The sequence below is a fragment of the Styela clava genome, chromosome 1 (assembly GCF_964204865.1).
Source record: "Styela clava chromosome 1, kaStyClav1.hap1.2, whole genome shotgun sequence".
In the NCBI taxonomy this organism is placed as follows: Eukaryota; Metazoa; Chordata; class Ascidiacea; order Stolidobranchia; family Styelidae; genus Styela; species Styela clava.
In genome coordinates this window covers 12,271,885-12,287,937 of record NC_135250.1, presented here as the reverse complement: position 1 = coordinate 12,287,937, position 16,053 = coordinate 12,271,885, and the positions used below count along the sequence as shown (strand labels likewise).

General features: G+C 35.1%; 1 protein-coding gene across 1 annotated transcript in view; it reads left to right on the top strand.

The window, feature by feature from the left end:
• Nucleotides 1–16,053, top strand: part of LOC120337673 (protogenin B-like) — a 33,687-nt gene that overhangs the window by 12,168 nt on the left and 5,466 nt on the right. The window contains exons 9-23 of the mRNA XM_078109917.1: nt 1,080–1,205; nt 1,562–1,726; nt 2,667–2,782; nt 3,401–3,632; nt 4,503–4,688; nt 4,900–4,989; nt 5,248–5,425; nt 8,312–8,454; nt 9,066–9,224; nt 11,403–11,573; nt 11,974–12,085; nt 12,888–13,004; nt 14,009–14,144; nt 14,627–14,706; nt 15,448–15,577. Coding sequence (XP_077966043.1) covers nt 1,080–1,205; nt 1,562–1,726; nt 2,667–2,782; nt 3,401–3,632; nt 4,503–4,688; nt 4,900–4,989; nt 5,248–5,425; nt 8,312–8,454; nt 9,066–9,224; nt 11,403–11,573; nt 11,974–12,085; nt 12,888–13,004; nt 14,009–14,144; nt 14,627–14,706; nt 15,448–15,577 — 2,141 coding nt within the window. The remainder of the gene's footprint in view (nt 1–1,079; nt 1,206–1,561; nt 1,727–2,666; nt 2,783–3,400; nt 3,633–4,502; nt 4,689–4,899; nt 4,990–5,247; nt 5,426–8,311; nt 8,455–9,065; nt 9,225–11,402; nt 11,574–11,973; nt 12,086–12,887; nt 13,005–14,008; nt 14,145–14,626; nt 14,707–15,447; nt 15,578–16,053) is intronic.

The window sequence follows — 16,053 nt, the reverse complement described above, 5'->3', positions numbered from 1 at the left end:
TTATGCGTTCTGTTTAGGGATGCCACTTTTGGATTTATGAATTTGATCGATTCGAATCGCAACTTTTCCGAATCAATTTGAATCAGATTTACGCGATTCGGAAAAAGAGATCAATTCACCAAAACAAAAAAAAATTGAACATTTGTTAATCGTTGTTTTCGGCAACATTAAATCTGCTGAATGCGTTTATGCGGCACTCCAAATAACACCAAATTATGGGACGGAAATAAAAATGAATTTTTCGTGATTGACTTTTTTACTGATCTGCCGTCATTAGTTTCAAGTTCAGCACAACACACTCTATTACGTATCCCTCGAGATGTGTGGCGTAATTTTACCCAGACTGCCATTTTAGGGTTCCACTGAATAGCCTAAGTTTCTATTATGCGCGAATTTAAATGGATCGAATACCTGAAAATCCGTGACAATTTTGATGAAAAGCACACCTGCGCTGCGACTGGCATGATTGGATAATGAATCGGCAGAAGTGGCAACCCTAGTTCTGTTTTTTAGGGTCACGCTTTATAATAAAATAAGTGAATTGAAGCTTTTCACAAACTTCATAAATATTTGAAAATGACATGTCTGTGAAGCAGAAATACATCTGGTGATTTGAGGAGATCACCTGTATTTTCATAAACTTTATGGATTTTTACGTGATTGCAGATGAGGGCACATTATTAGAACATGTAGTCCAGTTTCAATAATCTTGGCTTAGGATAGAATTTTCATATTTATTCCATAGGAGAGGAAAGCACTACGTCCGCTTTATCATATGGCAAACCATGGCCTCTTGTCTGGTTATCATTCTATGTCCGCTCAGCGAGTTATTTGTTTTGGATGAATGAACTTGATAGTGGAAGAAACTGTGATTGACCACAGGTGATTTGAACCACTCTACGACAGCGAGTCAAGCATTCCTCTCACATGTACTTATTTTCCACAGGATTCAAACCTGCGAATCCACACATGGAAATCAGCATATTCCTAGCTCTTTTTCAATCCTCCCAACTCCCGAGCCGACTCTTTGTTAACTTCTAACTTATAATATGTATTCATTAATTAATTTTCATTTACAGAGGAGGACATCCCACCTCCAGAAAACGTAACTGCAACAGCAATTTCACCAACAGAAATATTTGTTGAATGGAATCGACCAAATACAAATAAGAATATCACAGCTTACTCCATTGAATTTGAAAATGGTATGACTTATAGATTTCTTTAATTGTTTTAGTGTTCCTTCCTCTGGTAAACTATTCCATCTGCACCACACACGCACTGACATTGAACCAAACAATCTAACGTGATTTAGTGAACTTTTTTGCTCCATTCCTCCTTTGCCTATTTCAAAAATCTTCACTCCCTCTTCCGTATGTCTAAATAATCTGTTCTTACACAATATTTAATTAATGGATCATTATCTTTGGGTCTTGGTTTGCGAAATCGTATTCCTATACTATCCAAGGCGGTAATTCAACACATCTATCTTCATTAATCTTACCGACATGCTGTGATACCAAACCATCGTTTTTGCTTAGATATTTAAACTTCTTTTTAGATAACTCCAAAACCAAATTGGTGAAAGAAACACACAGCACTCGATATCGAACAACTGTGGCAGGTTTACATCCATACAGAACATATGTTATAATTGTGCTTGCTTATACACGTCGCGATACTTCACATCCCAGTCATGCAGTCAAAGTTCGAACAATGGAAAGTGGTAAAATAATTTTGAATATTTTTTAATTGAAGAAATTTAATGTTTAAACATCATCACACCCCAAGTGAATTTTCGTAGAAAATGATCAAATGGAAGTCAAACTAACTTTTTAATAAATGATTTAGTATGAAAATCTAAATATTTAGTGCATAAAATAAAAATGTTTTATTTGAAAAATAAAGACACATGGTGACTGAAAAACAGAACAACGCAGGTCATTTGTAACATATTCTAGAGCAGTGGTTCGTTCCCAACATTTTTTTCAACATTCCGCTTTTTGCCTATTTTTAAGCTTTTCATTCCCCCTCTGTATGTATAAAAAGTCTGTTTCCGTTTGTTTTGCATTATTTATTGGATCATTAGCGAGAGATACATGCAACCCAAACACTGACTTTTGTACAGTTTGAATAGGTTATAATGTGTGCATAAAATATATACAACACAACAATATTATTAAGTAAGATGAAAATATTAATAATGCTGTAGGTAAATAAAAAGTTGAATTTTCTCTAAAACAACTGAATCTTGGGAAACTCTGTTCTAGAGAGAACATAACTTTCGTGTCAGGTGTCCCAGATTACTCAAATTTTAGGGCACAATTGTACACAAACGGAAGTGGTAAATAAATTTTATCCATTTTCGTAGAAATAATTAAGACTTATGAGTTCTGTTTTAATGTCTAAAGTGAATTTGTTGTTAAACAAAAATATGATTATTTAAAATATACATACAAGTTTATTGTATAAGATTTTGTAATTTCAATTGAACGTAAGCATAACCTTTGGAAAGTATGTAGGGTGTGTACGTAAATAGTAATTCTGCTGTGTTCGAATATTGATTTGTTTGGTTTGAACGTAAATATATTCTCAATTTTCTAATTTTGCAACCCATCCAAGTGATATTGCTATTCAAATTAATTCAATCCTTTTTTTTTTATTAGTACCATCAGCTACAGTGGAAAAAATTCATCCACAAGTAGTAAACAGTACTACTGTGCTACTAACATGGCCATCCATACCAAGACTAGGACAGTGTGGAATAATTACCAAATACAAGGTAGATTTGAATCTCATTTTATGATTATACTAATTTTCATTTTAGGAATTGATTTAATAGTGTTAAAGCATGGGAGTCGTAAGGTTTTATTTATATATTCAAATATACTGGTGCATCGGTTCTCAACCAGTGGGCCGTGGCTCACTTCTGGGTCACAGAAACATTCTCAGGTGGGCCACATGCCTTTCAAAAATTGATAAATTAGTTAAACTTTAATTGTGGTAGCAATGAATAATGATGCTGTTTTTGCCACTACTCTCATTCTAGTTATTAAAGTGGAGGTGTCTATCCTCACGAAAAGAATTTTTTGTTTTTTCCTGTAGTTTTTCCCTTGCATGAAAAAGTTAATGGGCCACAGAATGTTTTGTGCAACCAAATAAAAAATGTTGAGAACCACTGTACCAGTGGTACTTTTTTATATGACACTAATTTGTGACGCTAAAACTAAGATAGAATCCAATATCTAAATTTACACCAAGATGTCGCACAACCTGAACTCAGGTTGTGTACCAGGTTAGGGTTCTGGTCATGCGACATCTTGGTACGCATACTTCAGGAGCACCCTTAATTGTTATATTTTGGATGTAGAATCACACAGTGAAATCTTCATATATTCAGGTGATTTACACTCGTTACGGAGCTGAAGAAGAACATGTCATTGAAGTACCAGCTAGACAGCTTCCCAGTGATGATGCACCAGTGACAGAATACGCTCTCATTCCCAATTTGATTCCTGGAGAAAATTATGGAATGTCAGTGACGCCATCGACAAGGATTGGTTATGGAGAAGAATCCTCATTTGTTGAAGCTACTTTACCGGAGAAAATCATTTCTAAATGCTCGAATTCAGGTTTTTTTCAGTTTTATTCATAGGTTATACTTGGAGCTTAACTTGCTTTACGTAAAAGGAATTGATTGAACTATATTCCATGATGGAGCATTTCCATTAGTATAATTTGCCGAAATAGGACCTAATTTGCTTACCGGTGTCACATTTTGAGTTTAGAGAAATCGCATTTTTGAAATAATTTGGTTCTGACAGCCAAATCTGCAAATGGACATGACACACTATCTGAAATCGAAACTGAATGTTGATACCCAGACCTAAAAACCGTTTTTCATTATAACAGAAGATAAAAAAAAAGTTCATTCTGAAAAATGTCACACAACCTTCTTTGGTTTCACTGCGATATAATGTGTTTGTGTGTATGATATGCTTCTGTGAAGCTGGCATCCTTGACATAGTCTCATTAGGTTTCTCTACTAACTAAATGCCGCCTTCACAGCAATTCATTCTGTTATTGAACATTGGATTTCTTTGACGAGAACCGTCTAGGCCAGGGGTGTGCAACCTTTTTCGCAGGCGGGCCAAATATCAATAACCGGGTGAAACTGCGGGCCGCACGTACATTTAACACAGCTTTCAAATTCATCCTTCATATTAGTTGCAGGCACAAAATGATGTCTTTTTGTTATTGATCTCATGTCATCATTAGGGGTCCTTGCAGAAATGATAAGTTAAAATGCCTAAATTGTTAGCTTTTGTATCTTTTAATATTCATTTTTTTTAAACTGCTCTCCAGTTGCCTCCGCGGGCCGCACAATTTTCCTTTGCGGGCCGCACTTTGCACACCCCTGGTCTAGGGTTCTAGCCTATTTTTCATGAATTTCTTATGTTGGCTACTGCAAATCCCAGAAAATCATCTTCTTTTCTGTTTAGAAAAATCGTCATTGCTGTATATGTACCCCGAATTTTTATCGAACGGCAATAATTTGAAAGTGTTTTGGAAATTGATGGCTAATACAACTGCAACTGCCGTCAACATCACATTGAAACTAGATAGCAAAATTTTGTCAGAGCATCAGCTGACATCGGCAGCTTCAAATATCACATTTCTTGGTGTTGGTGGGTAACGATTTTTTAAAAATTTTATATAGAAGTAGTTGGAATTGAGTGATTGAAAGTTTTGCGGCATGTTTTTTTACAATAAAATATTTCAAATGAATAGCAATAGAATAGACAAGAGTATTTTTAGGAAAAACATATATCCGTGCTCTGAAATTTAGCAAAAAACTACGTCTTTGAGTAAAAATTATCGTACAATTATTTTGTTTAGATTCCAGGAAAGCATTCATAATCGACATTAACCTCATTGATAATCTTCATAGGATTTGTGAGACAACATCATTTGCTGTATTGCCTCCAGGTTAGTGCTTTATTTGATTTGATTTATTTGAATCGATCCCATATTCCCATATATGATTAAAACAGCCTTATCTGATGCTGTAACCCATTCTGATTTAACCATACTGCCATGGTAACTTGGAGGTTGCTGAGATTCGAACCTACGAATTAGCGCTGGATAATCATAGTTGGGATGGCAAGCATATTCCCGACCACCGAGCTATTTTTCAACTTGTCGTCACAGTAAAGTCACATAAATTTGAACATTATATCTACACAGAACAAGAGGAATTTGTTAAAAAGGAACTACCAACCAATCTTGTGGGTAATGCTACTAAACCTGGCTGTATCAATATAACATGGAATTACAATAAAACAGATGAAGATGTTGCTTTTTCTGTTCGATACCAATTGGTAAAACATATGTCACACGAACAAAAGTTTTCTTACAAAAACAGGTTAGTTTTTTACTTTCATCTTCTATTGATAAATAGAGTGACGAGAATATGGTATTGGTCTTATTATTTATTTAATCAATATTTATCACTTTTGTATCCTCTATGGCAGGGTGGTCCAAGGTTGTGGTCTCCGCGGGCCACAAAATTATTTTGGCATTGTTCGCGGGCCACAATAGTACCAAGCATAGGTAAACAGTGCAATACAAAACAAGCACTTCACAAGCGCCGTGAGCCACAGATGATGAAGCGGCGGGCCTGGGTTTGGACCACCCTGCTCTATGGCATAGGCGGTGCAAACAGGGGGAAAGTTTCGCTGGTTGGAAACCCCTCCTCCCTCCCCCCCCCCCCTTTCAAAATTTTTTGGAGACTGAAAAAGTCGCTAATAACGTGTACGATCGAATTGGGCTAAATTTGCTAGGATTGAATACTTTACACAACAGAAAAATCGTTATCCGTCAAAAAAGTTTTAGTGAGTGCCAGGGATGGCCATTTCCGAATACTAAACTATTCCGAATACATTCTAAAATAATGTTTTCGAATCTGGAATTCCGAATACATTCTAAAATCGAAAATAACACATTTTTGTTTTAGTTTATTAAAAGTAAAACCCAGTAAATTATGAAAAAAGCTTCAATAGAAATATCAGAATAAAGCCACAAACCAACAGTATATGTACACAAAGTAATTGATAGTTTATAGCTATCAATAAAAAATAATAGCAACTTGTGACACAGTAAGTTTATTATAATTATTCACTTTGTACAAATGACCATATGAAAAGTTAGCCAAGGAGTTGTCTGACGCTTTCTATCATTGGTACCATGATATTACGATAATAGTCAAGTCTACTGACAGAAATACTACTTGTATTTAAATAATTGTGTATATTTTCTGTGAATAATTAAATTTATTGGCAATACAGGCAACTGAAACAAGCAACAACAATCGAAAATCCATTATGCCTTTAAAATTCTAATATTTAAGCTTAGAGTATTCTACTACCTACCAGTATATTTGTATATTAATTTATGTGAACCATATTGTTAATATGTTTAACATATTGTTGTGTTTGAAATTAGAAATAAATTAATAGAAAATAGATGACCACCACTGCCAGCCGCGCAGCCAGGATTTTCGAAATCGGATATTCCCATTGCCGCCTGTAACACCCACCGCGATTCCGCGCTCGTTAAAAGAGCCGTTTTTTCAGCGTATAATGATTACATAAAATATTCAATCCATGGCAACTACGAGATTCTAAAATATCTTTATATATTAATTTAATGTGTCCAACGTAACTCGCGGTTGCTTCTTCTTACGTCGAAAAAAACATTATTATTCGGTCCCAGCGATCTGTGACCTAAAAGTACGAGATAAACCGCCTGATGTATTTAGTTTTAATACGTATTTTTGCAATCTTGCCAACTCGGTATCGCCGTTAGAAAAATCTCAAATAATGATATAAAATCCTGTTAAGTGTAGTGTATAATTCATTTCATACAATGAATATACATATAAAGTTTAGCAGTAAATTAAAAATACATATTCATCGCCGCGATTATGCCACCTGTTAAAAGAGTCGACTTTTACAACGAATGATATAACAACGAATATATATTTTTCTGTTGTGCAAAGTGATGAATTCGTGACCGATACGGGCATATTTAAAATGTCTTGCTTTATTAATTTAATTGTCTTCAATTTGACCTGCGGTTGCGTCGACAAAATAAAATTCTCACCACTCTTATATACCATTGCAATCCGCGATCATAAGGATAAAAACGTGTGGTAAACTGCCCGATTAAATAATGTTCAGATCCGTATTTTGCGAATTCGGCAAATATTCAGATGTAGGCTTCCTTGTTAACAGTGACTCCGCTCAATCAAAATGCTGACACTCTGATTATTTTCAGATAAAACCGTTCGAAAAATCCATAAATCTGCTGTAACATCTCTGAGTAAAATTTATTTCATCACAATAAAATTGATTGAATATACTTTAGATTAATTATATTATATACATCCTCACAATCCGGGAAAACGTCACGTTTCAAACCTTGTATAATGTTAACACGGAAATATTCTACGGCAATTTAAAGTAATGAATAATCAGGCAAATCCCGCCCTCAATTCGTGACGATATGTTTCTAAACGCCCGACCGAACATAATGTGTACGGTAGCCCACGAAATTTTGCGATTTTCACTGCCTAGAAAAGCGTTTTATAAATTTTCGCGGGCCTCAATAAAACTTATATTGTTTGTGGTTTTATTTTCAGTATTTTAAATTGCCGCTTTTCAATCAAAAAGTTGCGTTGTCTTTAGAAACTCGCAGCCGATGAACGTATTTACCAGATTCACAATTTCGTGCGCGTACAAAAATAAAATAATTGTCGTGGTTATCGTGGAACAAAGTTGTGGAAAATTTTTGTTTTAGAGAAAATAACACAAATGTAAAGGCGTTACGGCCTAAATAACCTGTTACGCTGATGAGAGATGAAAACAATCACGCGCAAGTTTCTATCGAGAATGTTTTCCTTCAACGGAAACGTCTTGGAAGCGGCGTCGTCACACAAATATTCGATATTCTTATGAACGCTAATTCCGATATTCGAATGACGAGATATTCGAATACATTCGAATACTTTATTCGAATTGGCCATCCCTGGTGAGTGCATAATTGCGGCGCCTGTTTTATAAGCTGTGGCACAGGAATTTTTGAAAAACCCCCTTGGATGCCCCTGGATGCGAAATAGGAAAAAAAAAACTGATAATAAGAAAGGACCTGTTGTTTAATACACAATATTGCAGTACTCATTGTACTTTATTTTGCTTTTCACAATTTTAATATAGTGATTATTTGAAACTGATTATTATTATTTTTCCAGCAATGACACTTCAATAGAAATATGTGGTTTGAAACCTTACTCTGGATATGAATTTGCAGTAGCCGTCTTGAACAATGCCAATATGAAAACTGATGATAGTTTTTACGCAAAACTTGGAACAATTTTGAGGACAATAGAAGAAGGTAGAATTCGAGTATTGTCATATGCTTGAATGGTTAAAATACTTGCATTCCTTAATTAACCATTTAAAAGATTTCCCAATATCAATTTTCATTTTTTGATTAAAGTCGAATGGTTGATGGCTTATTGGTGATTTGATTTTAAATTTTCACTAATTTTAACTATGGTAGTTAAAGTTGGCCTGGCAGTTAAATTGTTGTATATTTTATCATACATAGCAATTTTAGATAGCTTGAAACGCTTTTTAAACCCTCTGGACGTTTGAAACCCCATGTTTTCCAGCCTACTAGCTGTTATGGTCTAACTTGACTATTAGAAATTTTAGAACCGCCTCTCTTGAAAATTTTTGGCTACGCCTAGATTACGCCTTTGGCTACACATTAGACCACCTGTGTTGGTAGCGCGGATTGCCCATCATGGGTTTAAATCCCTCTTCCCCCACCTACCCCAGGGTGTAATAAATTGAGTAGGTAATGGCGAACCGGAAAGATTCCGGTCTTTTCAAATAATAGTAACTCCTCACATATCGTTAGTTATTACTGTCTGCTTATATAGAGATCAAAAAACATGCCAATGTTTTTAAAACTTATTTTTATATATATCAATTCCACAGCACCCAACTTTCCTACCAAGTTATCCTGCTATGCTCTCAGACTTGGTAAAGTTGATTGCTCTTGGGTCGGACCTTCACAACCAAATGGTGAAATCATTTCATATACTTTGTTATATGCCGAACTACACACAAATGATTGGACAATTAAGACATCGAACTGTAAGATTCTTATATTTTTTATACCTATATATCCTCGCATATATAAGCCGACCCCCTAAAAGGGGCCCGAAAAGAGTGAAATGTTCCCCCAGTCGATATGGCAAAAGATTTGATAAAGCTTCTTTGTTATTACTGCTGCGATTTAGGAATCGAAAATACATTTGCTAGATCGGTTTTACGCTGGTAAAGAAACATACGAAAATAGTGTAACCACGTACAGGGGCGCAGCCAGGGGGGAGGTTACATGGGTCGTAACCCCCCCCCCCCCCCCCCCCCCTTTGGAATATTTTTTTTTTTTAATAGTGTTACGTTTACTTGCAATCATTTTATTCTTTGCGTTATCACTTTCGCCCAGCGTCCTAATTTATTATTTATGTTTACGATTTGTTATCGCTGTTACGCGGCAGTGAATCTAGTTGCCAGCGGGGGGTCACGGAAGTGACAATCTACACTAAACATTTTTAAATACAATTGTACTACCTTTCACTTGACACAAATAGCAACGGACGTATCACACTATTGCCGTCAAAACTATTCCACAAGCGCGCTCTCGCCTCGCCACATTCAACGCATCCATACTTTTAATCAAATACGTTATCGTTGGTTATCGGCTTATCGCTAATTACGAATTTCAGTTATATAGTGCATCTTTAACAAGCGAGGGCACCAGGATCATAAGCAAATAACAAAATGAATTATTGGAAATGTATGGTTCATTAACAAAGGATTGCCAAATGTGGCAGCATCGAAAAAAGGTGTCATAAAATAATATTCAATCTTCGAAAACAAAGCATTGCAAAATAATGTTCAATCTTCGAGTAAAAAGTATCGTAATATAATGTTCAATCTTATGGAAATTTTTTTTTAAAGAATAATGTTCAATCTTCGAGATTTATGGGTAGCAAACTCGTCCAAGACTCGTTTGGAATCGTCTGTCTGCGAAAAGCAGTTACATGCGTTGTCTTCCAGATCTTTTCAATAAACTGGTAACAATATGTTATTAAATTATAATTAAATTATTATAGTTAAATTATCGCTGAAAGTGAAGAAGCGCTATGCGCAGAATGCAGCTATCACGGGCGCGGGATTTCAAATTCGCGACGATTTCACTTTCAGTAATATAGGTCTCGATGCATTGCAATAAAAATTAGAATTTATTAACAGTTAATTGCAACAAGCAAGAGTTTTACATTGAAAGACATTCCCAATCAGTACGATACATGAGCTTGTTTTTAAATGATTGTAATCGTTTTATGAAGTTATAAATACGGGAACATCAAATATATTTATTTTGGAAATGGATTGATATTTCGTGACGCACTCAAAAATAGTTTATGAACCATTGGCATTTGGCAAATATCATTAATTTATGCTATTTCTTGATGTTTCATGATTGCTAATATTTCATTCTATTCTTATTTTACATTTTTTGCGGTATTTCAATTAAAATCATGACGATGGCATTTTATTTAACTGTTGACAATGGGGTAATAATCGGCGATTACTAAAAGGTTGAAATGGGACATGCCAAAACAAAATAAACGAATGTCAAAGGGGGCAGGGTCTGGCGACAAATAGCCACATGTGTCGGTGTTTCTCTATCATCGGCATCACTTTGAAACTCTAAAACGCAAGGACACCCCGCGGAGTGAAGACTTTCTTTCGCATAGGGAAATATTTGAATTACGATTGCTGAATAAGCGAAAAAAACAAATGCTTATTTTCTTGCTTGAAACAACGATAAACCAATTTAACCCTGTTGCCAAAAGTAATAGCATGCATTATTAACAAACTGGTAATAATATGTTGATAAATCGCCGCTAAAAGTAGAGAAGCGTTATGTGCAAATATCACAGGAATTTGAATTTGCGACGAATTCACTTTCAGTAATATAGTTAACGGCGCATTGAAATGAAAAGTTGATTGATTTTTTTTGACCAAAGAGAATGGTCGGCGATTGCTGAAAGTAGGACATGCAAAGAAAGGCTAATGAGACACAGCGACGCACATGTTGTTTTGCCATCGTCGGAACATCTTTTTAAAGACCTATAAACGCGTTTTTATTCCACCGTAACCCCCCCTTGAAAAAATCCTGGCTGCGCCCCTGACCACGTATATTGAGAAACTAGTCTTAGCTGAAATTTCATGTAACTATTTAGACTTTTTACTTTTTTCCAGACTCTAATATTCTACTGGAATGTCTTAAACCTGGCTACGCCTACAAAATTAAAGTTTTTGCGACTAATATTGCTGGAAGAGGTCAATCTTCTGCTGTGCATAGCATCCTGGTTCAAGATTATGATGTCACAAAAACCGGTTGCGTATTTGAACAGGATAATCCTGAATATGGTAAGATGTTGTCTTTATCTATAACGTTCATAACTATTTACCCATAGATGAGCTTAGCTGCGCAGTGGGTGTCCATGTAAGCATTGGACTTACCTGTGTTGGTACATTTTGGGTTCAAATCCTTTGCCCCCCCATCACACCCAGTGATGAACATGGTAGGAGATGTCAAACCGGAAAGATACCGGTCCTTCCAGAAAATAGTAGCCATTTACATATCGTCATATATCAGTGGTGGTTTGTACAGAATCTTGTTCAGAGCAAAAGTCTTTTAGGATAAATGAAAGACAATGGCAAACTGGGTTATGCACACAAGTATAAGTTTTCAAATTTAATCTATGTTCATAATTATTAGAAAAATTTGACTTTCAGTAAAAAGTTCTAATCACTTTTTACTGTTTAGAAAATACAGACAATGACGAATCACTCATAAGACCAATTGGAATAGGAATTGGAATTGGGTTATTGTGTATCATGATATGCATCCTGTTGCTGAAATTTTTCCTCCCAGTCAAGTAAGATAAATATGATTTTGCATAAAGCAGAGATCAGCTATTTTTATTGAAAATTAGAATATGAATTGGTACTCCCTTAGTATGTGAACCAAGAAGGCGGACGCTGGAACATAGTATGTGTACCAGGTTAGGGTTATGCCATAATTTTATTCCAATTTTTCTTATTTTAGTTCTATTACGAGTTTGCCGACTAGCCAAGTAACTTCCCTAGTATTTTTACCTGAAATTATGGCCTAACCCTCACCTGGCACACATACTACATTCTGGTGTCCGCCATCTTGGTTCACATATTACGATAGTACCTATAAATCTACTGGTTAAAACGAGTACAACATCTTCTTTTTTCGAGAATGAAATTATACAGTATTTAGATCGCCTCTGATAAGATGGGTATTTGCTGTATAAAAAGTACCTAACTAGACCTGAATGCGAAATTTGTAACTCTGTAAGACAATATTATCATTTTTGTTTATAAATTGTTTTTCGGTTATCAGGCAGTGTATAGTGATATCAAAATACTAATGACTCAACATTATAGATGTTTTCTGCAGTATTGAAAAATATTATGAAAATATTTAAATTCAATTAAGTCGTACAATCACACTGCAAATTAAGCAAATGTAATCGATTCGATAATTATTCTGCAGCGAACACTATGCAAATAAATGAATGCGGTATAATTATGTGAAATTTAATATTAAAGGGATTCGTCTGCAGTTTTCATTTCTTGTGAGGTGGCATCTGAATAACTAACACTATAGGTTGCAGGACATTTTATTAAAGTTAATTTCAATTTTTTCAGATGTAGCTTTTGTGCTAAACATGGCTGTAAAGACCAAGCATCAAAACTTCAGCATGTAAATGGTTCAAGCAAAGCAGATAAAGTTATCACAAAGCAAAATGGACATATTGTTAAAAAGTAAACTATTTATTGTATTTAAGTCAAGTGCAAGACACGTATTTACTCCTAAATCCATTAGTAAGAAATAGTATAGTCTGGTATAGTGTTGTTGTCAGCATGCTTCGGAATACGCTTTCTGTCATTCAACTGATTATGTGCGGGTTCACAGGTTTGAATCCTGTGGATAATTATGCGCAAGAGGATTGCTGGACTCATCGCCTTCGTAGGGTGGTTCACTCAACCACTGGTGTCTTGTCGTTATGGCTTCTTCCATCATCATGCCCATGCATCTGGAACAAGTAACTGCTTAATAACTATCCCCTTACCTGACTTGGATTGGAGACTGGACGAAAAGCCTTGGTTCGCCATATGATTAACCTGTCTTATTGGCTTTTCTCTTCCCCAGGATAGACATGAAATTCCTTCCTTATCTTATTCCTTCCTTAATTCCTTGATATAGGTATATATTATTCTCAAGTGCACATAGTGCATAATATGGTCTACTTATTATTATTTTTTCCAAATAAAAAAATTGTGTCCATTGGTGGTCGATATGAGAGATACATGACGGCAAATGGGAGAAATTTCATCCATAATAAGAATCCTTTTCTATTTCTAAAACAAGGGAGAATTCTAAGTAAATACAAAAAATCCAAATGCTTCAAAATCGTGTCGATGCATTTAGCTCTCCGTCAACAATTTATTTTCGCATTCTCATTCGATCTAATATACACCCCTGGTCGAGCGACATAACCAACAGTAGCAGTTGGGTATGATTGATTGTCAACCAGTTGCATTGAATATGTTGTTTTGCACCCTGTTCAGCGCTGATCCAGATATTGTTGTGGAGGTTGCAAGACTTTAATTAAAACTTGATAGATTTTGATGTACATTCCAATATTTTCAATTCATACAAAAGTTATTATCAATAATGTTTTCCAATTGTCATCATGGTTATTGGCCTATTGCCAGCACGTATAATATCCATGACTTGATGAATATAATTGATATATTTCATCTAGTGGTGTTCACAAACATGAGAATGGACTGCTTGAAGAACAGAGAAGCAAATTGTTGCCGAACGGTAACAGTATTTCATTCAGTCATGAAAAAAATGGGAAATGTAAGAAGAATGGATTCAAACAGCATCCTAATAAGGTACTATCTAAAAATCTGTGAATGTTGTTGATATTTGCAATCTGATATTTTTTTCAAATTCAAATTGAAAATCTATTTCAACATTTTTTTAGAGAGAAACCTAACTTTTATGTAAAGCGTTCCATGTTGCTGAAACTTTTGGGTACACACATACACAAATAGAAATACTATTCATAGAAGTAATTTGGAAAACTATGGGTTCTGCTTTTTGGGGGTCGTAGAATTAAACAAATAACAGTCAATTTACTTTGAATAAATGTAGTCGTGGTGAATAGCACCCAGTGAAGGCTTCTGCTCGTCTGCCTCCCCCCAAAAATAAATTGCTCTATCACCATCCTAAGGGACAAAGGGCCTAATATGAAAAACCCTCATTTAAGCTGATTACTCAGTGATATAGGAAGCTATTATAGTTATTAAAAGCCTGGAGACCACGCTTTTTTCTTATTCACATAAAAATTTTAATTTATATTTATAAATTTTAGAAAAATGGTTTTCACAAACCAACTACGTCTACGAGAAATTCTTACCCTGACGAGATTGACAAATTGAAGTATGAAACAAGGTAGAAAATTTTGAACATCAATTGTTCGATTTATTTTTCAAACTATGCCTATTCACGCCTATGCAGGCAGGCAGCCACTGATATGCGAGGGGTAACTATAATTTGAAAGGACCAATATCTTTTCGGTTTATTTATTCCTCTGGGTGCGGCTGGGGCATGTGATTTAACCTTGATGCGTGTAATATGAGATGTCGAAACAGTTAAGTCTATTGCTTTAACTGACATGCCATCGTGCCACACGAAAGTAATAAATAAAGTAAAGTAATTGAATTAGAGATAGTATTTGCTGCTGAATAATGATGTTTAAAAATTATTGGCTATGTCAGCAATGTTATATAAATTGTGATTCTGACAACAAGAAAAAAATTTGACGTTATGCACACAAGGTTGTTGAAGTTGGAGCCAGGCAAACTTTACCATATTAGATTGCGGCAAAAATACCAGAAACTTTAGTGGCTCCAGCCCCGAACCATCTTATTTTATTTTTATTTTATAATTTTCTAATGCTTACAAAATAAAATCTTTCGTTTTCAACTCATAATTTTCTAGATTTCAATGTCTAGTATTAATTTTCAAATTGAATCAGTATATTTACAAATCAAATTCCGAAAGCGTTATGTCATAGTTCTGAGTTCTGTTTTGGGATGATGTATCATGGTAGTAACTAGTGGACTTTGAAAAACCCTGCATTCTTTTTGTGCAATTTTGTTTAATTCTTCCTATTCTCTGTGTGTTTAATAGCTCAACAGTTCAAAATGGAAGAACTGCTCACAGATCAAAAAATGGATTTAAAACCTTAAATTTTGGTTCATTACTTCCATCATCTCAGAATGGTAAAGCAATGGCCGTTCCACAAAATAATGTGATTCAGGTTAGTATTTGATTGTATCTTGAAAGACATGTCAATGTGAATATAATATCAAATAAAAATGTCATTTAAAATAAAGAAATGTATTGAAACCATGTTAAGAAAGGATAGCCTATTTGTGAGAGTGGGGTTTTTAAAATTTCTCCCTAAGGCAGGTTAAATTTGATCCTGGCTGAGAACCCTTATTCTAAATGTACTGATGGCTAGCAAGGGATCGACATACTTTTGAATAATAATAAAAATTGAAGTATGGCTTGGATCAGCGATGGGCAACCTGCGGGTCTTGTTCTCGGAGCTCTCGCTCCTGTGAATCAAATTGGCTACAGCAGTTTTTTGTTAGAAGCAGTGGGGATAAAGTCTGGGGCATAAAGTCAATTATTACTCACCAATTACACATCACAGCAGGTGTAAGTTGAGAGGGGTAAATATAGGTCACATTAAGGTGATCAGAATCTGTCAAAACGAACTTTTTCTTTACA